General features: G+C 38.3%; 1 protein-coding gene across 2 annotated transcripts in view; it reads left to right on the top strand.

Annotated features, from left to right (window-relative positions):
• Positions 1-25,386, top strand: part of tpst1 (tyrosylprotein sulfotransferase 1) — a 58,668-nt gene extending 33,282 nt beyond the window's left edge. The window contains exons 3-6 of one of the 2 annotated variants that reach the window (XM_007245993.4): positions 1,653-1,851; positions 22,941-22,991; positions 23,666-23,733; positions 24,617-25,386. In XM_007245993.4, coding sequence (XP_007246055.3) covers positions 1,653-1,851; positions 22,941-22,991; positions 23,666-23,701 — 286 coding nt within the window. In that variant the 3' untranslated portion in view covers positions 23,702-23,733; positions 24,617-25,386. The remainder of the gene's footprint in view (positions 1-1,652; positions 1,852-22,940; positions 22,992-23,665; positions 23,734-24,616) is intronic. The other variant, XM_007245994.4, reaches the window with a different exon arrangement.

The raw sequence follows: 25,386 nt of genomic DNA, 5'->3' as shown, positions 1-25,386 counted from the left end.
TTATTATAGCTAATGTTAGCTAGCTATATGTTATCTATTCTAGCTAATGTTAGCTAGCTATATGTTATTTATTATAGCTAATGTTAGCTAGCTATATGTTAACTATTTTAGCTAATGTTAGCTAGCTATATGTTATCTATTCTAGCTAATGTTAGCTAGCTATATGTTAACTATTCTAGCTAATGTTAGCTAGCTATATGTTAACTATTCTAGCTAATGTTAGCTAGCTATATGTTATCTATTCTTGCTAATGTTAGCTAGCTATATGTTAACTATTCTAGCTTATGTAGTCAAACTACTGTTGCTTATGTTAGCTAATCTAGCTAATGTTAGTTAGCTACACGTAAGATAATTTAGCTTGTATTAACTACATGTTAACTACTGTAGCTTATGGTATCTACATGTAAGATACTCTAGCTAATGTTAGTTACATGTAAACTACTGTAGATTATGTTAACTACATGTTAACCACTTTAGCTTATATTAACTACATGTTAGCTACTCTAGCTAATGTTAGTTAGCTAAATGTAGCTTATGTTAGCTATGTTAAACACTTTAGCAGATATTAGGTAAACACTAACTACTATATAATGTTAGCTGCATGTTAAAAACTCTGATATTAATAACTCTGATAATTAAACCTATTATTCAAGATCAAAATCATTCATGTCAAAGACAAGGTGTTCTTAATAGGATCAAAAAGTTTATTCTTATTTATTTTACTTCTCAAACACATTAACTTTAGTTATTGACTAGTGTGTCTCAGCAGGGGTAAATATTTGGACAATAAATGTCAGATATACTTAAACCAAAATACAAAATACCAAGCATGAATACAACTTCTCCAACACAGTGAAGTTCAGAGTGTACAGCGGAATTGTGCTGCACTGTCACATCAATGTGAAAATGTTGTGGCAGAAGTATGTGAGTACACTTGACAAGATGAGAGTCTTAAGTGGTACGGGTGAAGGATCTGATGAATTCATTAACATTCAGAAAACAAGAAAGAGATCCAGGTCCCCTTTTATGTTAGCTTACATGGTTAACACCAAATCTAGAAAGCAAAAAATAAACCTGTGCAGAGGTTTGTTTGTGATTCACATTGCTAGCAAGCAAACTATGTATATATGAATATAAATATCCTTCACGCTTCAGTTATCTTTTATTTTCTGATCTGATTTATTATCTTACGGATCTGAGAGGAAAAAGAACTTTAACATCTACCACTAGCTATACATATTCTATATTTTATATTTTTGCACCTTTTTTTGGGTATGTCTGTTGCTATCTGTTATATGTGTACATTGTTGGGGTTGCTACTTAATTTCATTGTAATCTTTGCCATGATCTGTCCATCTGTATATTCATCTAAAACATGGTTTTAATGTGATTGCATCTATGTAGTTGTGAATGTGCCCAGAAGTGCAACCAACAATAAAGGCATGGTGCTGACATTTTGCTTATTTTATAAAGTGATAGAAAACATGATGGCTTATAGAAATCTCTATATACTCATGTATTTTACTGCTGCTTAAAATGAACATGCACACATTGCAACTGCTGTGAGGTTTAAATTAATGGAAAGCATCTTAATTTGGTTCATTCAAAGAAAACTGAATGTTAAAAAAATGTTCTTGTGTTCTGATCTACAGGGTGGAGCGCTCCACAGATCAGGTGATCAAGCCCGTCAATGTGGAGGCCCTGTCCAAGTGGGTGGGAAAGATCCCAGTGGATGTGCTTCGGGACATGCCGGTCATCGCTCCCATGCTGGCCAGGCTTGGCTACGACCCCCACGCCAATCCGCCTAACTACGGTCGGCCAGATCCACGCGTCCTGGACAACACTAGAAGGGTGAGTGCTGACCTAATACACTGTAGACATCCTCATATTCACTTCGTATTAGACTTAGGAGGTCCAGTTTTGGAGAAGAGGTGTAATAGTATCATGCTATCTGCAGGAATTAGGGTGAAACAGTAGTTAAAAAACACTAATTATTTCCATGATCTTTATCCAACTTTTAAGCAAAGTGATTGAATGAAATGTTGGCTTCAGGTATCAGACAACATATTAGTGCAGGCATGAACAGTATAGAGTGTGTACTGAGGATACATCATTCTCATATCACTCACACCCTATATAGAGGTTGCCAGAGAGGACTTAATGTGCGCCATGCCCCTTGGTGTGAAATCCAATCACAAGTAGTCACCGGAGACGCATTAAAATGCCAGGTTCGAGTGGCTATACGTTTTGGCAATTATTTTTGAGGGAATCCCACGGACACATGTTGATGCCAGGTGTAATCGGGCCCTAGAGACAATTAAATGCTGCTGGGGTCCGATTACAACTTACAATTTCCAAGAAGGATTTTTTTTTTCTGTTAATTATTTACTCCACTGTCACTTCTGGATCTTATTCATGAATTTGACCACTGCTTTCTATCATCACCATTGTGAACAGTCATGACTCTCTATTTCTGAATTAATTTTGTTGTTCTAAATGTTCACATTTCACACTAAGCCACTATGAATTATTGTATTTACACAAATCAGTGCATTTCCCCCTTCAGACTGTACTGGTTCTGGAACCTTTGATGTGTCCTAACAGGTCTTGTTCTGTGTTAGACTGTCCTGCTCCAAAACAGAGTCCAGTCATGAATGAAACAGTTTGTACAGTTTAATGAATACTCCTTAGACCTTCTGTATGGTGTGCCATTCAGAGCACATTTTCAGGGCGTGATGTTGAGCTGTTCAGTGCATCGGTGCTTGGCATTGCTGTAACCGCATGTGTTTTCATTAAGACATGAAGGAAGCCTGTGTGCCAGCAGCAATTCATAATAATTTCTTTTCATTCAAAAGTACTTAAGTGGGTCAGGATCAGTGTTCAGACTTTTGTGCTTTCTGGAAGTATGAGCTTCCTTCAACAGTATGAGCTCTTCCGACAGGAGCTGACGGGCAGTGTGTGCTCCTATATATGCTCTTCTAAAAGGGGTCATCACACTCTGTTGTATCAGGTAACAGCACTTAGCACCATGGGATTTTATGTCTCAACCACTGGGCCTATTTAGTGAGTATATTTATCTGGTAATTCCATTATTAAAAGCCAGTTACAGTCCAGCGGGCCTGAAAAAGCATATTATATATATATTTTTTTTTGGTTTCGTTTTTTTTTTTGTATGTTGTCTAAAGTTCACACTGTTTGTATCTGGTCCAGGATATTGGTTGATGGATACTAGTAACTGAAAACCAAATGCCTGTTAGATCAGCTGTAGTATATATGCTACACAGCTCCAGGACCCTGGGGTTGTGGATTCGATCCTCACTTCCTTTCCTAGCTTTGAGGTGTTTGGTGTGTTTTCCCTGTGTCTGTGTGGGTTTCCTTCAGAGAACTTTGGTTTCCTCTTGCCTCCTAAAACACATGGTAGGTGAATCGACTGTGCAAAATTGCCCCTTGGTATAAGAAATAGGAGGATGTGGTACCCTGCACAGATGGGCATCCAGGGGGTATTCCTGCAATGTGCCCAATGATGGTAGATCCTGTAGGCTCCTGACCCTGACCAGGAGGAATGAATGATAGATAAAAAGTATGGAAGCCTAATTCAAATTCTACTCACAAAACATATTGGTGAGAAATGTCACATTGTGCATGTCCCTTTACTAGTGTAATATCAGTTTGAATTGGTATCAGACAATATTGGAACAAAGTACAGACTGGAGAATATTGTAAATCTGACAAGATCACTCACCAAGATGTTTTACTACACTATTATGTAACAACACTAATGTTACCTGACTAGCCAACAACATTTTATGCTGACAAGCCATTTTATGCTAACATCAGATAGCAAAATAACACCACATTATCAACTTGTAGTACGATTTACTACATAGTAACCTGACCGTGCAACTACAACTCAGCTACTCCATGTAATGCAGGCAATTGCAGGTAAATGCTAAGGCTGTCAAATACTTCATTACCACTTCAAATGAGATGGAAAATTGATTGTTTAGTCCTTGAAACATATGAGAATGACTTAAATTTTGAGAGATGCCCTGTGCTGTTCTAGAGTCATTAGGTCATCCCTACAGAAAGTGAATTAGATATTTGAGTTGTGCATTCCAGCCACTTTATTTCCATCACAAAATTGCAATAAAAATCAAAACAAATTGGCCAGTTGGGTGTTGGTGAGTGAAATCTGCAGATTTCAGTCTTGGCTGATTTTGACTTTGTGATTTGTCCTTCTCTATAAAAACCTTTTTATGTCTGTATTTTTTTCCTATAAAGGAATCTTTGACTTGCCAAGAAAAGTCAGACATGTTAGAAATTTAGCATTTTGACATTCTGGAGCTGAATTGCGTTTAAAGGTCCAGCCGCTGTCGTGGCTTCCAGGCTCTGGCGTGGCTTGACATACACCATTGGATTCTATCCTGTTATTATTTCCCTTGTTATTGATTTCTAATAATTCTTGATGCTTTGTTGGACGTAGGCCCACTATTCTGCTCTCAGGGCTTAATAGTGTGTGCTGTTATGAAATGAGAGGAGACTGACAGGCTTTTTCTGATGTTAACATTATTTCTCATTTATCACATTCCATTAAGGATGAGCCCTCTCTGATGGGAAGCTTGCAGATATGGATACAGAGTACAGTATCTGCTGTGTAAGTGGACGCCATAATTCCCCTCCAAGTGTGTTTTTTTTTTTTTTTTTTTCTCAGCTGCCATTTTCATGAGTAATTCTGTTTGGAGGTGGGACAGTATATCTAATTCTGCATAAAAGGAGAATTGGAGTGGTCCACCATGTCTCCTTGTTTTTTTTCTCTAGCAGGAAGTGTCTCAGTGGCCTTGTAAAAGGAGCCTGGAGCCCTTTTATACATCGGCAACTTTACACCAGGTCCTTCGCAGCTGCTCTCAATCCGCTCCACTTAATGGCCAAATCATGTGCTGAACTGTGGACAAAAAACGAGAATAAAAGCTGTTTAATGCCCCATAAAAACTCATAAGATATATCAAAATGGCTCTGGGCTCTCTGAGTGTGTTCCTATAGTGCAGAGATATTATGTACTGCTTTGATTCAAATATCAAGGCAGTGATGCAGAGAAGTGTTTCTGAAGAATGCATTGTGGCCTAATATTTCATCATTCTGCCTCAAGCTAAGCTCACTGGTTCAGCACTCTGGCCAGGTGGCCCTTGTCATTCATTCACCTGGAAGAGCTGATTCCCATACCAGTCTATAAAGTTTTCTCCATGAGATTTTTAAAAGAGTGTAGCATAACTGGAGAAGAATTCATGACTCGACGGAACTTTTTTACTTTATGATTAGACTGGAGAGCTTTTTTTTTTTCTTTAGCTTTTAGTCACTCAAGGACCAGGCCTAAACCACAGGCTGCAGAATGTGTTTTTCTGTAGCTGAGGTTAGTGAGGCTGGGAGGGGAACCCTGCTGCACCCTTGAGTCTGAGTCAGACTGCTCTTGGAGCCAAGAATGGACTTCCAATCTCGGCTGAACTGAATGTTAACACAGCAAGTCATCAGCCAGACTAATGGGTTTGATGAGGTCTTCTAGCTCAGTTGCAGTCCTCAGATCCCCCTGTCCTCAGACCTCCTGTCCTCAGACATTACTGTCCTCAGACCCCCCTGTCTTCAGACACCCTGTTCTCAGACACCCTATCTTTCTTTTTCTCATGAAGTGTCTGTCCTAACTCCTCTCTGACTCCTTCCTCTTATTATTGTGTTCACCTGCATCTTCTGTATTAAGGATGTTTGTTTTGTGTGTTCTAGTTTACTTATATTTTTCCGTTTAACTGACGCCTGTAGAGACTCTTGTTGGTTATTTGTCAAAGGTTTGACTTCTGTGGAAGCCCTGTTTCTTTAGAATAGATCATTTGGATTCTTGGAGCAGTACAACCATCTTCCCACTCCCTTCCCACTTCCCACTCCCTCAACTTTCGGGATTTCCACATATATTGATGGAAGCTCTTTGACAGCTGCAAATAATATACAGTCACTTGAAAATCAGGACTTTGTATATCACGCTTGCTCACACACTTTTTTTCCTAATGAGAGATCAAGCAAGACATAGTGAGTTAGTGACAGTTAAGGTCAGAAGTGCGATATAAAAAGTCTCTTGATTGGTCTGTGTTTGTGTTCAGTAGACCTACCAGTGTGATTTGTGGGAGGGATTGACATCCTGATTAGTTTGTTTTTGTTCTCAGTAGCCCTATTGCTTGCATAAATGTAGCTAACTGTTTGAAATAATGAGGGGAAAAAACAAGACCAAAAAAGTTATTTCTCTCCTGGACCCAGAAAATTAAATCACCTTTCACTCACAGTTTTACCAATTCTGTGTTATTCGATTGGACCAAACGCTTGCTGTTGCTGTGATGAAACTTTTCAACATGTTGTGTGAGTGAAGGAATCTGTCTGCTATTAGTTATACAGCACTGCATTCATATTTCCCAATGCCAAGAGGATTGAGTCAGAGATATTTGGGTGTTTGGTTTGAAGCTGAGGTGAAGAGATTGCTTCCAGAAGTCAGCAGAACATATGCTTATTTTTATAAATAGACAGTTCAGTGTAAAATGCCTAGGCCATCTGATAAAAGTATGTATGATGGTATTAATCTGTATAGTGAGCATATATTTGTGAGCACATTAGAATAAAAATCTAATATCTAATTTATCTGGTCAACACTTTATTAAAATAAATTAGGTGATCTGGGGAAAGTTTTAACCCACATATAACATACTTAACTTGACTCATGACCCATCCAGCACATTCTTTTTATGGTTTCCTGTATTTTTTTTTATTTGTTTGGCTTATTGACATTACCTAAAACAACAGTGACCTGGTCAAACAGACTTATGTTAATTGTGTCTGGAGGAAAGGTGGCTTCCTCTAATGCAGTCCAAACACAAGAACTGTGTTTCAGCTCTTTTGTTTCAGGTTCTACTGTGAACACATTCTTTCTGCTGTCAAGTTATGACTCTTTTAAAGTAAACTCACTCACTACTGTCAGAAAACTTTAGATTATAAAGGAGTTTAAAGAGCTTATGATCTGTAGAGCAGCGATATGAGACACTCAGTCACAGCCCTGTCACAAACAAACAAAGCCAAAGGAAAATACTGTGCCTGTTGTTCAAAAAATTATTAATCAATATAATATGTTCCATTAATCGTGATATTGATTTGAGGTTTTACACTGTAGTAAGGTTTCATTGGTCAGACTGCAGCTGCTGGTCTGGTGTGTGTTTTATTGTACTGTTTGAGTCTGTGTGTTGAGTCTGTGGGTTCATTCTCTCCGGCTACAATAGTTAGATCCTGCCTTTCTTCCCCGCCGCGGGCTGTGTGATCGAGAGCGCCGCACACATCTGCAGGGTATTAACGTGTGTTTCCCCCGGATCAAATACAGCAGCGTGGCTTATTCATCGAACTTCCCTCTCATCTCATCCTCTACATGCACTGCAACACACACACACACAGGGCTAAAGCTGTAAGATCTGCTCACAAGGTGTGCGATACAGACAGGCTGTATCACTCGCGACAGGAATGGAGATTAATCCAACTGATTTCCATTCTTTCTCCAAGAAGTTGAAGCTCTCTGAGATAAAAAAGCGAGAGAGAATGCTATCTGTGATTTTTACCTCGTCTCGTTTCCGCAGTACATATCTCCAGCATGAGAGATATGATTTAGAATGGATGACTGCCTGCAAGTCATGTAACCGATTCATATCTGTTTCCAGGGACCTAGAAAGCTGGTTGCATGAAGTGTGAGGTGCTGAATGAGGCTTTAAATATTGGGCCTTAAAATAAATTGTTTGCAGATGGTTAATTTGAATTAAAGAGCTACGTTAAAGGGCTCTAATTATGGTATGCTGTGTTTTTTCTCACCAGCTAGCTTTCACTTAACATAAGCCATAAACTACTTCATATATGAAGTATAGTATTTTAAACTGACTGGCTTTGTAATAAGCCAACATGTTTACATACACCAGTAAGCCTTAACATCTTATAACCAGTGACTGTAAAGAGAATTACATTTGCTTGATTATATAGTTGAAATGACACTTGACATGGACTTGAATTTACATATTAGGCAGCAAGTAAACTTGCTAAAGCAGGAAAACTGGGCAAGAGTTATGTTCACAGCAACATTAAAAAGACTAGATGTTGTTGTGGTGGCTACACAACTGGGTCTGAACATCTTCAAAACATCAGGCATGTTCCTTGCATGCAGCAGACATTATCTACTAAAAGTGATGGCACGAGACACTACAGGACACTTTCAGAGTCTTTGTGGAGCTCAACCAAGCAGCTTTTATTTATCAGATAAGCAGATTTAATGTAATTACTGATCAGTGTCCTGTATAACAGCCTACAGCTGTTTAGCCCTGCCCACACAGTGCTGACGTTCCTTGGGGTGTTTCTTTTTATTTTTTATCTTTATCTATAAGGCACATTACAGGGCAGGCAGTTGGAAGAGAGGCTATTTGCATATTTTAGTCTTACAGGCACAGTCACAAATTATGCAGATCTCAGGGAGTATGCAGGATGTTTGTTTTGATACTTAATAAACAGGATTTATTTTGTTTATAGATGCAAAACAGTGGAAAAAAAGTATGCCTTATGAATTTAATTACATGCATTATTTTTGTATTTTGATAACTTATTTCAGCACCTTTCAGCACAATTTAGTTATTTTAGATTGATGATTATTTTTAATATGCTTTTTTAAAACTGAAAAGATGTGACTAGAAGGAGCCACAGTATGTACAGGCATGCTTTATATATATATATATATATATATATATATATATATATATATATATATATATATATATATGCTTTTCTGCATTTAAAAAATTGAGGTCAGCCTAAACATAATGTCATAATTTATACTGTACTGAACCCATTGAGTACAGATGAATGAATCTGAATGAATCAGATCTGTATGTCATGGTGTATCCATGCATGTTTACACCCCTAGTGCTGTATGGCAGGCATTTGTGATGTTCTCCAACCGCACGTACACTAGCATGTGTGTGTGTGTGTATAATTGTTGTCAGATGTAGTGTAGTGTAGTGTGCAGAGCAGTGAAGGAAGGATATAGGAAGTTCCTGAAGTTTTAAACTGTCAGTTACCCTGACAAGCTTTCTCCAGATTTTCATTTATTCTCCTTTGGATGATTTGGATGTATTCCTTCTAGCTTCAAGGGTGTGTTAATGTCAGTTCTTGGCCTTTTAAATTTCTTGTGAAGGCCAGAAATCGCTGTTGCCAGAGGATTTTTTTTTGGCTCACATCTTGTTCTTTGATGTCTCAGGAGACATATTTGTGATCCCACTTACATTTTATGTAGAAATTAACTTTGCCACATTTTTTTCTGCTTAAACAAAACAATAGCATTAGACTTGTTATTGTTCTTTTAGAATGAATAGGATTTGTTCAGTAAAGCCATAAAAATCCAGCAAAATAATTAAAAACAAAATTTAAGCTCTAAAGTATTGTATCTCGGATTAAACCCTTTTACTTCAGTTGTCCTACAGTTTCTATCTTTAATTCTTCTGTATTTTGTCCGTCTTTGTGTTTCTTAAACAGGAATAATGTTTCATAGTAAAACAAACATATAATTGAGGTTCTTCACAATATCCTGTCTTTTGTTTGTATCAGCAGGTCTATTAACGGCTTATTCATTCATCTTCTGTTTACATCCTTCCGTCTTGTTACTTGTCATCCACTTCCTCCTTTACCTCTTTACAGTTGCTCCAGTAATTTAACCCACCATGGTAAACAGAATAGTCACTGTTCCTAACAGTGCAGTGAGTAACACAATCATTATTTCGCCACTTTACTGTAGTCTGGGATAAATTTTTTTTATTAATTTATTTGTATTTTTTTTATGGCGACTGGCATAGCGCTGCATGACACTGCCTCTATCGCTCGTCCTTACTTTCTATCTACTGCTGTTTCATGTGCTGCTAGTCCCACCCACACAGACACCTCATTGGTCCACTAAGCATGAAGAAAGGCCAGTCAAGATTCTGTGTGTCTCATCACTCCAAAACATAATTTTCGTGATGTTGTATATCATTTGTGGAAAAAGGTTAAAGGACACTGAATATCACTGTTTTTTTCTGAATTTTACTATCACAGATTGCATTATTAATGTCTTAACACAATGGATCTTTTTTTTTTTTTTTCTTTTAAATATCACAATATAAATTGCAGAAAATGTCAGTTTGCTCCCATATCATGCAGCCATAACTGAATCCAGCTGTCACATAATCCACTAATGAGACTGGGCCTGGGAAGCAGGAGGATTTCACCTTCAGCATCCTAGTATAGCATTGTGTCATAGGAACCAATAGGTAAGAGTAAGTATAGTGTGGCCCTAGATAATATGTGGGAACAGGCAGTAATTGCACATGGGTGGAGAAGTGGGGGATGCAAGAATGTAATTACATTAGATACCATAATTCATAGTGTGTCTATTCTCTGTAGTGAAGATTCTGACAGTTTTGCTTTGCAGTCTCTCCGTGTTTAGATTTATTGTTGTGTCTACAGAAGTGCTGAGAGGTTAATCAAATTAATTTCAGTTAATTGAATTATGGTTTAATGTGATTTAGGATAATCAAGATGGTACATCTTCACATAAAGAAGCTACCAGAGGGAATCTCAGTAGATGAGTTTGTGCTTCTGTCAAGAAATCTGTAAAAAAAAATTCATATTTTGCACTTTTCCTTAACTGAAGGACATGAATGGAGCTGTCTGATGTTTTTAAAAATGGCTAAATTAAACTTTTATTGTTATAGTTTTATTACGCTTGCATGTTTTTGACCCTCTTAAAATGAAATGTAAAAGAAACAATAGTTTTTATGTAGTTTTATATAAATAAATACTATGCTGTTAAATAAAACTATATTGTTCTTTAAGAAATAAAGATTTCTATAATTTCTATATTGTTTAAGAAATGAAAAAGTATTCAAAATCTTCATTGAGAATCGCTTATATAATATATTATTTATATATATATATATATATATATATATATATATATATATATATATATATATATATATATATATGTATCGCCAAGCCCTAAGCTACAGTTCTATACTTAAGGTTGCTTCAAATGTTTTTTAAGAAATGCCATATAAGAAGAAATCCTTGTTTTATTAGTTCTACATGCACATTATTAAGATATAATGGAAGTAAAGCTGGTGTTGCACATGGAAGCCTAGTCATATTCAATACATACTGACATTATTCTGTATAAAAGTCGGTATATTAAATGCATATGCATCACATCCTTAGAGTTGCAGTCAAATAAATAAACTCATGAATAATCATGGAACAGATCATTATGATGATTTATAATCAGTTCAAAGCAAATTACATGATAGCTTGTGGCATAGTCTTAATATAATAGCAGGAAATCCAGTCAGTCAGGCAGTGAGCGCAGCTGTGGAGATGTATTGTAAATCGGAGCAGGATCTGCTCTCAGCTGCTCTCCTCTCTTTTAAGCTCTTAAAGAACATGCATGCAACCGTACAGCAACACCATGCATCTCTGACATGCCACAGTCTTCCAGTTAGGCCCAGTTACCAAGGAAACCCTGCTCAGACTGCCTGACATGACTGGACCATTTGCACAGCTATTGCAGTACAGTGGAGAAAGCCCAGGAGAACCAATCTTTGAACCATCAAGAGGCCTGAACACACAGGGTCTGTAATTCTCATATATAGGACTTGAGAGTGTGTCACTTTCCAGCTATATTGTTTTGTATATTTTTTATTGTTATTAATAAACCTCTTCTCTATGGTATATGAGAATCTGTGATATGCTAAATAACCTCTCGCACCCCCTTGTTTTACCCACAAAGTTAGACTCCAAGGTCTCAGGGTAACACTACATGGTGCAGGTGATGAAACCTCATGCAACCCTTATAGCAACAATAATTAACATGCAGCATTTACTAGTGACGCACAAACCACTTGGAATGATGACCCAGAAGTGAGTAAAACCATCTATAATATAAATAGAATACTTATACAGCGGTGCTTTTTTTAAACAGCTTTTTTATGCAATTTATAGTATTAGAACTAGATAAGAAGATAATGTAAATGATAATAAATCTTGTACTTCAGCATAGAGGAATTTTATCCCATGATAGCAAGCTATCCTGGCCCAGATCAAGCAAAGTAGGCCTAATCTGTGATACTACCACCACCATGTTTCACAGATAGGGCAAGGTGTTTGTGCTGAAATTCAGTGTTGACCTTTCTCCAAACATAATGCTTTCATTTTAACCTATAACCTATACACCTATAAAATCTATTTTGGTCTCATTGGTCCACAAACAATTATTACATTAGTGTTGTGGATTGTCCATATGAGCTTTAGCAAACTGCAGCAGGGCAGCAATGTTTTTTTTGCAGAGAAGCGGCTTTCTCTTTGCAGCCTTGCCATTCACAAAAAAACTTCAGTTTTCTCCTGATGGTGGACTCATGAACATTATTATTAATCAATGTGAGAAAGATCTTTAGTTATAACAGGGTATTATCTTCTTATCCTGAAGGTTTACATTCTTTTTTTGCCACTCACAGATGTGTATTATTGGATCATTGTTCTTAAAAAAATAAATGACAGTACGATTTGGTTCTTTCTATCTAATATTGAACATTCTAAAGATTTCACAAACTTTCAGGCACCAAGGTATATGCGCAGATGCAATCTAATACTATCTAATAATGCACTGTGTAAATGCACACACTCAGTTTGACTAGTCCCTGTTCAAAATAGATTCCAAAAATCATCCAAAAAAGGGTCATAATTGCCTAATATCAGACTTAAAAGACTTAAGACCAAAACAAATGTGATAAATCTACATGATGATCTACATAATGAGTATTATTTATCCTTGTGAACTCACTGTAGCTAGTTCTTTGTGTACCTCGGAGACCAAGGCCGTGTTTCAGTTCTCTCCAATTGGCCGAAACACATTTGGAACCAGGTTGGAACAAGATGTGGATCTGCACTGTTTAGCCGAACATTTAGAGCTTTCACCACAAATATTTGTTCTGTTTTTCTCGCTCTCCTTAAGACCCAAAAATACAGCACCCTTTGAGTTGGTGCAGCAGAGTAGAGCTGAGGGAATAAGGCAGTTCATTGTGTTCTGGGGTGATGCTAAGGCAGTGCAGGAGTACTGCAGTGGTCAGTGCTTGACCCGGTCAGATCCGCCTTATCTCATTTGTGCTTGGACGCTGTATGTGGATTGAGACCTGTGGATTAAAGGTAATCCTCTGAAGCATGTGAGGAGTGTGATGGATGAAAGAGAGTGTTCTTATGTGATTGGGCACAGTTACACAGCGATAGCTGGTGGAGCACTTGTGTGAAATTGTTTCAGATAAGGAGCAGAGTGTTGCTGGGGTGTGGAGTTACTACAGGATGATCACGCTGTCTTGCGGTGTGTGAGAAGGTTTTATATGCAGCATAGTGGATAACGTGTGACGACGGAATAATAAGTAATGAAAATATGATATGTGGCAACATCCCATGGCCTTAAATGTTCCATAAAATGGATTTATTCAGTTTTTAAAACTGAACTTTGATGTATAAATAGCAAGGAGGCCATGTGTTGCTGTTGTAAAAATGCCCAGGTGTGGTTATGTATCTATATATTGATTTACTGTCCCTGTTTTTTGGCCCTAGAATAAAACAAGCTTATTTTTTATTTTATGGTGGACTCACAAAGTGGCTAAATTCTTGATGCATTTTTTAAATGTACAGTTCTTCACAGCAATGCTCTACAATCTTTCATAACCCTTGCTTTCTGTTCTTGCCTGACTGAGGTAAAACCTGTTACAGTCCATCCACTAAAAAATTTTAATGGTTTGAAAAATGTTTTTTTTTTTCTCTCTACAAATGTGCTGATTGGGTAATTCCAATTGTTTGTTATTAGCTTTGTGGCAGTGTGACATTTCATTTCCTCCTATGCAAGAGATCAGTGTTCATACTCATACGTTTCTACACAAAAATAAAGCAAAGGGCTTGACGGCACATTCATGCCAATCTGAGCCAATCTAGTGTTTTCCAGAAAATACTATATGTTGCCAGTGAAATATAGATTTCTACAGTCTACAACCTGTTTATCTAAAGGCATCAGAGAGCTCGTTGGAGTTTGCCAATGGTGGAGGTTTATATAAAACAGGCTCCTTCAAAATCCTTTGTAATGTGCTAATCATCTGCAGCTGATGTGCTTTACTTTTTTCTTAATTTTAGACATTTTAAGTAGTAATAAATGTGGTTGCATCTCTGTTAACTACTATGAATATGGCAGTGTGTTTTGTGGACATTTCACCTCAGATTCCCGCTTCTCAGTGCTTCTTTCAGTTGTAAAAGAGCATCTGCACGGTAATTATTATTCTGTGGCTGTAGAGTACAACAGTAACAGTCTCCCCCTTTATTTGTCTATACTGTGTACTGTAAATTAGCACGTCTTGAATCTCTTCCAAAGCCACAATCGATACCTATTAAGTGGCTTTGCAGCTCCTCTGATCTATGCTGAGAAATTGATATTGAGATCAATATGTTCCTGGTCTGAGGATAATATGATGAAGCAACAGTCCTGTTTAACTGAGATGGTCAGCTTCTAACTCTGACTTTAACTCTCTGTTAACAGGACTGTTCGCAGTGCAGAGATGCACACACTCACACACAGCTGGGTCTGGTTCAATGCCCTCCATTTTTTATTTAGTAAGGAGAGGGCATGGGGGGGGGGGGGGGCAGCGGCTTGATTTAAGGTTTAATTTAATCTGCTGCAGTCCTCTAAGCGTGTGCTCCTCTGTGGCTGTAAATAAATGTAGGGAGGCCCCAGCTGTCGGAGATTCAGCCCACCCTGCCTAACTCTGAGATTTAAACAAGCTCGACAAAACAAACTCAATTCAGATCAGTGAAAAGAGACGTGAAGTGATAACCCCTTTACTCTTCATCTGTAACATAAAAGAGCAACTGACATTACTAGTTTAAATAAGCTGTAGAAAGTACTAAGTAAAATACTAGCTGTCAAATTGTTGTTCCTCTGCGAATAGATGGACAAAGGACAAATGGATGGATGGATGGCTGGCTGGCTGAAGAGGTGGGTGAATATGTGAGTGGATTGGTGGATACATGGATAAGGGCAGAAATATTGGGACACCTGGCCCTTTTTCAAACTCTTTTTCAAAATCCAGGGTATTAAAAAAAAGAGCATTGTTGTGCGGATTTGATTGCATTCACTGATTATTGTGTTGAAAAATTAAATATTGGATGATCAACTGCCCCCAACATTTCCCTCAAATACAGTTCCACTGCTGTACAGTTCAGTGCCGGAGGACTTTATACTCCTCTAGCTCACAGCATTAAAAGGTCTGTCTGGGGAAAATTGGGACATATAATATAGATTTAAATATGACATGATATATGTGATCAGTGCTTAAGATGCCTGAACCAGACATGGGTGTGGTCAAGTCCAAAAGAAGTTTTTTTGTTTGTTTGTTTTTTAATACTCTTAACAGTCTTTCAAATACTTTTTTTATATTTTGACATAAAAAATGTTGGATGTGGTTGGTCCTTCTTGGTGGTATGCTGACATTACCCTGGATACCGTGGCTCTTGATACATCACAAAGGCTTGCTGTCTTGGTCACAGATGCGTCAGCAGCACGTGCACCAACAATTTATCCTCTTTTGAACTGGTATGTCAGATGTTGTGTGCTTTGCAATATTTTTGAGCAAAACGGTGCTCTTACCCTGAAAATTGAGCCTTCACACTCTGCTCTTACTGGTGCAATGTGCAATTAATGAAGATTGGCCACCAGGCTGTGTATTGAACTGGCTTTTAAAGGATCAAGTAAATCTTGAAACAGTTTATTAATATATGTAAAATGTGTCTTTTGAAAATATATAATAATTAAAAAAGATGTTGGGTGAGGTGAAGCTTCTCAAAATGATTTTATGTCCAGCCAATAATTCTTTTCATTATTGACTAATCGGCTAGTTTATTCGTGAATTGCCTGATTGTTTTTTAGTGGGATTCTCTGTTTTAATTTTTTCCAATACCGGATATTAAGCAAGTAGTATTACTCAATATAATAGCTCTCAATTTCCATACCAAAGTATACAACTGCAACGGTATATCGCTGCAACCCTACACACATCTTGTGTATTCTAAGGCTGTTTTTCTACCCTATCATCGACCTTTACTTGGACAGTCATCTCGAAAGTAGTTCAGAGGTGACAGAGCTTTGATGGATGACATTGTGCTCCTCATTCCTCCTTGACTCTTTTCATTTATTTGCATGGTTTGAGCCGGGGCATGTGCTCCCCTCACTCTCTTTCCTTCCTCAGTCCCACTGGGCTGTGATCCACTTCCAGTGTGAGGTTAAAGCAGGTGAGGCAGCCTGAAGCACAGTGTAGATTAGAAGTAGCTTTAGCACTCTCATAGGCACCCATGCAATCTGAGCTACACAAATTTGTCAACAGCACTGTCTAATCTCCACTGCAATCCATTGCCTAGCCCAGCTCACGGTGATCAAAGCCACTCTGGGCGTACAGCTCGTCTGCGCCGTGATGGTCCGGTAGCTTAAATTATTTAACTGCAACCCACTGAGCTTTCAGAAAAAAAAGAGAAAACCTTAAAGCTCGAAACTTCTGTCAGGCAGTGATGAGTATTTTTAGCTTTAAGAAGTGCAGATGTATTAAAACAACGAATGTTATATGTGGATAATATATAAACTCTTATTTTAAAATATATTTTAGAATTTCTACTGTAGGGACTGAAGTATTGGGATGATGTATTGTGTAAAACACACCATGAATATAAAAAAGTTACTGCTTCATTCCTACAAATAGTGGCACTAATGAATAGGGTAAACATGCAATGAAGAATACTGGTTGTCCAATTCTGTGAAACTGACACACAATTCCTGGTATTTATTTATTTAGGAGTATTTTATCCTCTTCAGAGGCTGTGAAGTATCGCAGAGAATTGTCTTGCAATATATAAAATATTGCAGAATCTCAGTATCTTAATTTCAACTTTATTGCGGGTAACATATTGTGATATCGTATTGTGAGAGTCCCTGTGATTTCTACCCCTAATTGGGACACCTGCTATTTCATTGTCATTTGTTTAAAAAGATACTTAAAAAAGCTTATTCTTCTTTTTTTGGCGTGACATATTCTACTGCCTAGGGAATGATAGGGATGATTCACTCCACAACTCATCTCAAAAGTACCGAATGCAGCACTACCATAATTTCATTACAGAAAACAGTTCTACTGCTCCAGAGCTCAATGCCTGGAATTAAGGAAGGTGCCAGTAGGTTCCAGAAATGGTTTATCTGTCCAAAAAGCCATATAGTATTGCCAGTACCTCTGTCTAGGCACTAGACAAGCTGTGTATATATAAGTGCCTATAAGTACTATAAGTGCCTTCGTTAGAAGTAGTAAAGATGGAGTGGGTAGAAAATGCCATTAACTCACCCAGAGAGAGCAGGGCCAATTCTGCTCTCTCAGATTCTGGATGCTGATGCAATCTGCATGATTCAGGGATCAAGCAAACAAATTTACAGATCAATAAGACAACACCTTTACTCTACTGGACCACTCCAATCTGGTTTGCAATACAAATACAGCCAGTACTCACATTTGTCTTTTCAAATTCCAGAATAAGAACACTTGTAGTTTTTTTGTATTTTTCTCTAACTTAACTTAACTTAACAGAATTCCCTTCAGAAATATGATGCATATTGGACATTAGACAAAATATTCTTAAAACTCATGGGTTGCAGCTTTTAAAGCTTATTGCTGAATGGGAGTGCTTGACTATATGAGGTCATTTCATCACAGCTGATCCACAGCTGTAGACAGTTCCATAGATACATGTAGAAAAAAGAAAAGCCAAAGTAAACACAGCCTCCTCCATATGACTCCTCGCTTTCTGCTTTTCCATATGAGCTGCAGAGGTGAACAGCCTTCAGACTCCAAGAACAATGAGAACCAGAGGAGTTCAGCCTGCAGTCCTAGGAGGCAATTTTACACACCCACACACACACATATAAATGCGCATATAAACACAGCCAGTGCAATTATTTGTGTTTTTTGTTCTTCACATTCACTTTAATATCTTTTCTCTTCATCTATTTTAATCTGAAGCTTCAGGCAGCTAGAAAAGAAGCAGTTTTATCCATGTTTCATGCATCAATAGCTTGATAGTTAGATTTTAAGTCTTTTCATATTGTCTTCAGCTTCTTTTCTTGTTGATATGTTACAGTTGCTGGTTACCTCATAGACTAAATATGCACTAATCTGCAACAAGATAAACATCCAACCCACGCAAAGTCCAGGCTGCCTCATTATTTTTCCGGTTTGTGTCCCTCTCTAAGGACAACGAACCCACATCAGTCATCGATAGCTGATTTCAGGCCCAGTGGTCTTAGGGACATCGAAGCAGTGTTTGGGCGGAAGATAAGAGGCGCTTGCTTTCGACGTATCTCCCAACACAGCTCTTAGCCGCTAATCAGCAGCAGCAGCAGCAGAGGCTTGTGAGAAACTCCCAGACCTGGCTGAAGAAGATGCATGCCGGGCCAGACCTGGCCTCAGGCCCCGCGTTCCTCTCTCAGACGTTGATCAGTTACATGAGAGCAAGAGTGGGAATCTGGCCACCTCCCAGAGACCAAATCATATGTATCGCTTTTCCCCAGTTTACAGGTCACAGTGACTGATGTAAATACTAGTAGGAACAGAAGATCGGAAAAAAAGATTTGTAATGTAGACAATTGAAGAGGATATACTGCAGCTAGCAGTTATGCCGGGTTTCTTTTTAAGTTCTAATAGGAAATATAAACAGGAACACCCCCACATATCGGATTTCCTGCTGAGAATGTTCGGAAAGCTTCTCCAACCCCGATTTCAGAATCCAAAATGGCTGAACCACACATTAACAGTAGTAAAAAACAATTTTACAGTTTGTCCCTTTATATATTTTTGCTTCACTAAATCAGTGATACACACTTTAGTGTCCAACATCAATCTGTGGACATGTTTTCATGGTGTTTAGATGCGCAAACCCATCAACAATGCTAACCTGGGACAATAATAATAATGGAAAAAAAAAGTGGGACAAAATTGGTTTCGATTTGGTTTGAAAACTACAAGTTAAGGATTTTCAAACTAGTTTAGGTAACATCCAACATCTTTCGCTATTTTTTATTGTAAAAATGGAATTGTCAACCAAAGTGTGGCATCATTCCCAGTTTCAACATGGACTACCAAAATTACAGGAAGTTAGCATATTAGTAAAAAGGCTAGCTTCCACAAAATAGTTTACCTTAAACTCTTGACAACTGTAACTATAATTGTCACATTTAAGGGTTAATTAACACAGCAGATTTAGAAGGCAGTGACCAAAACCAGAAGAGATTGGCAGTTCTAATCTTAGTAAAAGAACTGCAACGATTAGTCGACATAATCAACAACATCGACTGTAAAAAAAATGTTGAGTCTTAATTTAATTGTCGACGCATTAATGTGTGATGGAGTGAGTGAGCGAGAGAGAGCGCACAAGAAAAAAGGGGTAACCAATGAGAAATAGAGCATTCTGGTTGGCCTTTCCTTATGCTTGATTGGCCAGTGAGGTTTCAGTGTGGGTGGGATTTGCAGCGCGATACAGAGTGGTGAAGAGTACACAAACAAATTACATCTTACTCCACAATACCTTAGTCTGTTTTTGCTGGCTGCACAGTTTGAACAATGACTTGTATATAAACTATATATAGAAGCATGCCATGAAGCATGATAAGATGAGTTTAAACAGGGTTAACTTCATATTAACATTACTTACCTTAGTTAAAGTAACTGCCTAAGTGTTAGGGAAATACTGTATTCTGGTTAGTCTATCCAGAAACGCCACTACTAGAGCACAACGATATGGCAAAACAGTGGTACTGTACTGTTTAAATTTATTGATGCATGCAGACTACATCGGTATAGACTTTCCGTTTCAGTGCTCAGTTTCGAACTTTGTTTGGAATGTAATGAAACGGCACCCTGGGAAAATGGGAAACATGCGCACCATTCATATTGGAATCCATTACAAACAAATTCCACTCTGCCTCGAAGCTTCGGGCCAAAGGAGGCAGTTTGTTCTGGAACTCCCACCCCATCCGTGCACTTCTCCAGCAGCCGGACCCCGCCCATCTCCCACCAGTACTGCTGGCTCCTTTGCTGCTGACCCTGATGTCTCTTTCAGTAATTAGGGCTGAAGACTTGTGTAACTGTGTTCTCACTAAGCCTGCGGTTGGATGAACGAGCCTGATCCACTCAGTCCTGCTACAAAATAAAATGCCATGTATTCAAACACCATCAAAAAAGCTATGGGTTGAGTTGAATAGGGGGAGAAGTGCCCTGAGCTTGTTTTCTGTCAGGTCCTGTCTCATCTGGTGTAAAGGTAAAGTTTTGAACATGGGGTGCTAATTACAGCTAGACTGGGGGATTTTTGTCTTTTATTGGGTTTAGATTTTTACCTTAAAAGGTTTAATTAGCAGGTCTAATTAAGGAGAATATAGCTGGCAAGGAAAGGGAAGCCTACGTTCCCAGCAAAATCTCCTTCCCTCCTCTTTCTGTCTCTTTTCTTTTTACGCTCACTCGCATTGCTCACCAGGGAGGGGAGGTCTGACTGATGGAATTTGTAAGAATGAGACTTTGTGGGGTTTTAATGGCTGACAGGCCCAGCGGTGGCTGCATGGAAAGTAAAGCGAGTGAGAGAGCCTCAGATTTCCCCGCTGTCTGCCTGGCCTCTATTCTGCTGAGTAGAGTGTTACGAAATTATAAATTTAACACTGTCTAGTTCAACTTTTCTCTCCCTCCCCCCACCAATGTCTCACGCTTTCTGTGTTTATGTCTGGTGCACTTTGACTTCCAGACTCTTAAGTTCCTGATTTAATCCTGTCTATTGTTTCGTATTTTTCTTCCATCCTTTTATTGTTCTTTTCATTCTTATATTTCTCACACATAGGTCCTCACTGATGGAACCTCTACTTATGTGTGATTGGAACATAAGGTCACATGGGACAGTTTACAATTTAGCTATACAAGGTTAAGTTGCTTGCATGAAGGAAATTTAAATGAAGCATATTTAAATCAAAATATTACCTTCAGTGTTACAGAATGGATTAGTCTTTTTACTGGTTTGTTTCATTAATGGCAAGAATGCTCAAAACATGAAATAGACGGTCAACTTGCATACACCATACAAAGCTGGTAGCAGCGAGGCTACAACTAGTTACATTAAATGGCTTTAGAACTAGTGCTGCCTTGCCCTGCTGTTTTACTGTGGCACAGGTAGGGATCAGTTTTTTTGTAGATGCTTTACATCAGATGTGACCAATTCTTTTTTGAGAGCAGTACAGTTATATATACTACTGCTTGTATTTCATTCTTGTTTTTACACTAGTTTCACTAGATCAGTGCTATGTTTTTTTTGGGTTTGTTTCCGTTCTTCTCTATATGGGTCATCAAGTACATGCCCCATTGTATGGTTGTGTGTTAATGCTAAGGTTTAGTGACTTTAATAGGTATTTTTTCATGGTCACCTTTGCCTTCCCACCTGGCATCCCAAACCCCTAACATCAATTAAAGGTTGATTAAAGGCTAGACACCTGCTCCTACTGTGGTATTGCTACAGATCTGTCGTAGATGATTGAATCTTCTCTACAGTGATCTGTCAATAGGTGGGAGCAAGTTCTGTATGTAGAAAGTTAAGAACAACCAGTTCTTAAAGGTGATGTGGAGTGATGTGTAATCAGGAGAAATGGGCAAGCACATTGATCAGGGTCAGTTTGGTGAGAGTCAACCTGTGATGGATAGAAAACTGAGTGAGAATGTCTCCAAAACATCAGACTGATATTGTGTATGTTTTTTTTCTGATCTGCGTAAGTCAGTACATAATTTAAATGTTAGAAAAGAAACTACAACCCTGGACCCAGCAGGTGTTTAACTCGTGGACCCCTAAACTTTATAGATGCAATCAATATAGGATCCTCATAACTTACTGGATGTACAGGATCTGCTGCTAATGTCTCGGTTCCAGATATTATAAGACACCACAAGGGATTTTGTGGAGTAATACAATGATATAACACTACCATAGGACAGATACTAGCTATTAATTTGATAAATTCTTAGAATTATGAAATGGTTTAATTAGTGCTAACGTGACTGTTGGATCAGTTGAGTCACATGACTTGCAACCTACAACCAACTGCATTAAAGTTTCACAAGCAGAACGAGAGGCAGCTGGACTTTTTCAATTGTAAATTGTCCCTCTCTGCCTTTTCGGGCTCTGACACTCAATAGGGAAGACGCTCTGGCTGCCCCAGATACTAGCAGTGCACAGAATACACAAAGGCCTCTCTCTTTTTCATCCCTTGGCTTTGGCTGACTGAGATGTGAACGCTGGGTCGGGCTCAGCTCGACACCCTGGGAATTGACACACAATATCCTCTCAACTGAGAGAAGAATGAGTGACTCTCATAAAAAGTCTCTGCAACTTTTTGCACTCTTTCTTTTTCGCGCAGTCTCCTTCAGTTTGTTCTTCAGGCTGAGCTCATTTCCGAACACAGCTTATTTATTGGCTGCTTTGGGCTATGTTTGATTTTGGGCTACGTTTTGAGTAGCATTGTATGGGTTGAACAGATGCTGAATAGACAGACCGTGGTGTGGATTACAGAGTAGGTTTTGAGGAAGAAAAGCCCAGGTTCGAGGTCTATTGCAGCCAAAGAATGTGAAGATCCAGGTTAGATGATCACTGTGAGTCTTTTGATTGCTGTGGATGTAAGAAAACAAAGCTCTGTTGTGCTGACTGGATGCATGCAGCTTTCCCAAGCCTCTAAATCTAGCTCTTTGTTTTTGCAGGTGTTTAAAGGTGAATTTCAGCTACCTGATTTTCTTAAAGAACAATCCCAGGTACGGTAGTCCTCCTGCCTGCTCTAGTTCGTTTCTTTTCCATTTTTGATTTTTTTTTTCCCTCCATATTTTCCTAATTTACTTATTTATTTATTTTTCTCATCTCCACTGCTAACCACCATTTCCATCTGCTTTCTCACTTGATCTTATTGGTTTCTAGTAATTTGGGTGCTCCTGCTGATGAATAACTTGCCTTGCAACCTCCTACAGTCTGTTGTCCTTTGATCTCATTTCTTGCCTTATGTTCGTGTTTGGAAATGCATCGTCTCTCACATTAGCGCTTAGCACGCCGGCCTCATTTCTCATGGTCCCACAGTGAGTCAGAGCCAGGCACTCTCAGGCTGGTACTCTACTGCCCCCTCTTTACTGGAGAGATGTGTTTTCTTTTGCTGAATAGGGAGTCTGATTTAAAGAATTTGATCTGGTTGGAGCAATTACTGTTGATTCTTAGGGTAAAATGTCTTTTGGAAAAATTAAGGGAATTTAGTCATGGCTGTAGTACCTTTTTTCATTTTCACTGAGAGTAGATACCTGAAACCTTACACCTTGGTGCCTTGGTTACTTCATCTCAAAAGCTGGGTTTCTTTGTGTTATTAGGGAACAGATACACATCTGGGACACTAAAATATTTCTCATCATACCTGTTTCTCTCTCTCTCTCTCCCTCTCCCACAGCTTCAGAAGTCTTCAGAAAAGCCAAATCCAAGTTAGGATGATCACAGACATTGAATACACCCATGGAAGTGAGTAACTTCTTTCATTAGAGAAGGAAAGAGTTGGGGGGGGGGGGAGACAAAAGAAGCATTAAACCATACAGTACATACATACAGTATGTAAGCACAAATAGGAGATTAACATGTCATCTACGCTCATTAGTCCCAATAAGCCAACACTGTAAAATGTTTTAATAATACACGTTTTGATAATTAACCTGTAAATGAATGTATTCAGCAGGTCATGACACAGTGGCTGTAGTTATAGGTGGAGTTTAGGGATGAGTGCACAGCTCCCCCTGCTGGGGAGAGCGTAAAGGCCAAGTGAAAAAATTACAAACATTAACGAAGACTGTAAAAGATAATGTATGCTTTTACTGCACAAGGAAAGCTGTTCCAACTGCTAATCAAATCACAATCTGATCGAGTCACTTTCATATGTGGTTCTAGATCGGATATGTATCTGATTTGTGGGCACACGGTATAAATCAAAATCGTCTTTTTGACTGTAAACATGTGCTAAGTGCTAATAGAGGCAAAAAAAAACAGTTATTACAGTCACACAACAAGACTGTATTCAACAGGAAAGGGCATAAAACTAAGGTTTAAATTACTATTTACCGTTCATAATTAGTTTTTTTTTTATATCACAGATAAAGTATAATTAAATACAACTGAACTGATTACTGAGGCTTGTTATCTGATCTTAACCTAAAAGTCTCAGTTGACTGACTAAATTTGAAATTACTTTTATTCTATTCATTTTTTTATGAAACCCTGTCCTGAATAGTTTGAACAGTGGTTTGATTGCTGTGAGATTGCTGGTTGTAATTCTGTGTTTAATGAAATGTTGTGTTTTGGTACAGTTTTCTGGTTTTCTCATACTGCGGTTTTGGCTTTTTTTCTGTTGCAGCACTCAGGAGCAGCAGCAGTGGGACCACAATGGACTTACACAGCCCCCGCTGGGACCTCCTCATTCAAACACACACACACACACACACACAAAATCAATCACACACTGGCACCTTCATGCCTACACACACACACACCACTCACAGCCCCATGGGCCTGGACCACTTTATGGAGAACTTTTGGCCTTTGATGTTGTACTCTGACAATTGTGGCCTAAGAATGTCAATGCTATCTTGAATTTTTCTCATTTTTATTGATTTGTTTTTATTATTTTTTTATTTGGTCACACCTTACTTGTACTCGTTTCCTGGCTACATAAATCTGTGATTCTGTTATAAGAAAATACAGTGAATAGCAAAGGAAGTATTTATGGACGTTACGAAAGTTAGCTTTTGAAGATGCGATATCTATTTTAATGTTAAGTTTACTTTGATGCCTTTTGTAATGTGCAATTCCTTGGGTGCTCCTGTACAAGATCCACAGTCTCGAGGCTCAGATGGCGGCGAAACACAAAACTGCATTTCATGCCCCTCATTCACAGCAGTGGTCTTTTGTAGCCTGATAAGAATTGTCAGTGTTGAAGGCAAGATAATTGCTCATAATGTTTTTATTTCCATTGGAGGAAAAAATGGGATGTCAAATATAAAATGCTTTTTTTGTACTGAAGTGTAAAACATCATTGCCAATTTTTATTTTATTTTATTTTTTTGGGGTGAAATAAACACTTGAGCGCTGTAGGCTGCTAATGTGCCCAGAGCAGTATCCACTACA

This window comes from Astyanax mexicanus, chromosome 18 (assembly GCF_023375975.1).
Source record: "Astyanax mexicanus isolate ESR-SI-001 chromosome 18, AstMex3_surface, whole genome shotgun sequence".
NCBI classification, from domain to species: Eukaryota; Metazoa; Chordata; class Actinopteri; order Characiformes; family Acestrorhamphidae; genus Astyanax; species Astyanax mexicanus.
This window is presented reverse-complemented; position numbering and strand designations above follow the sequence as displayed.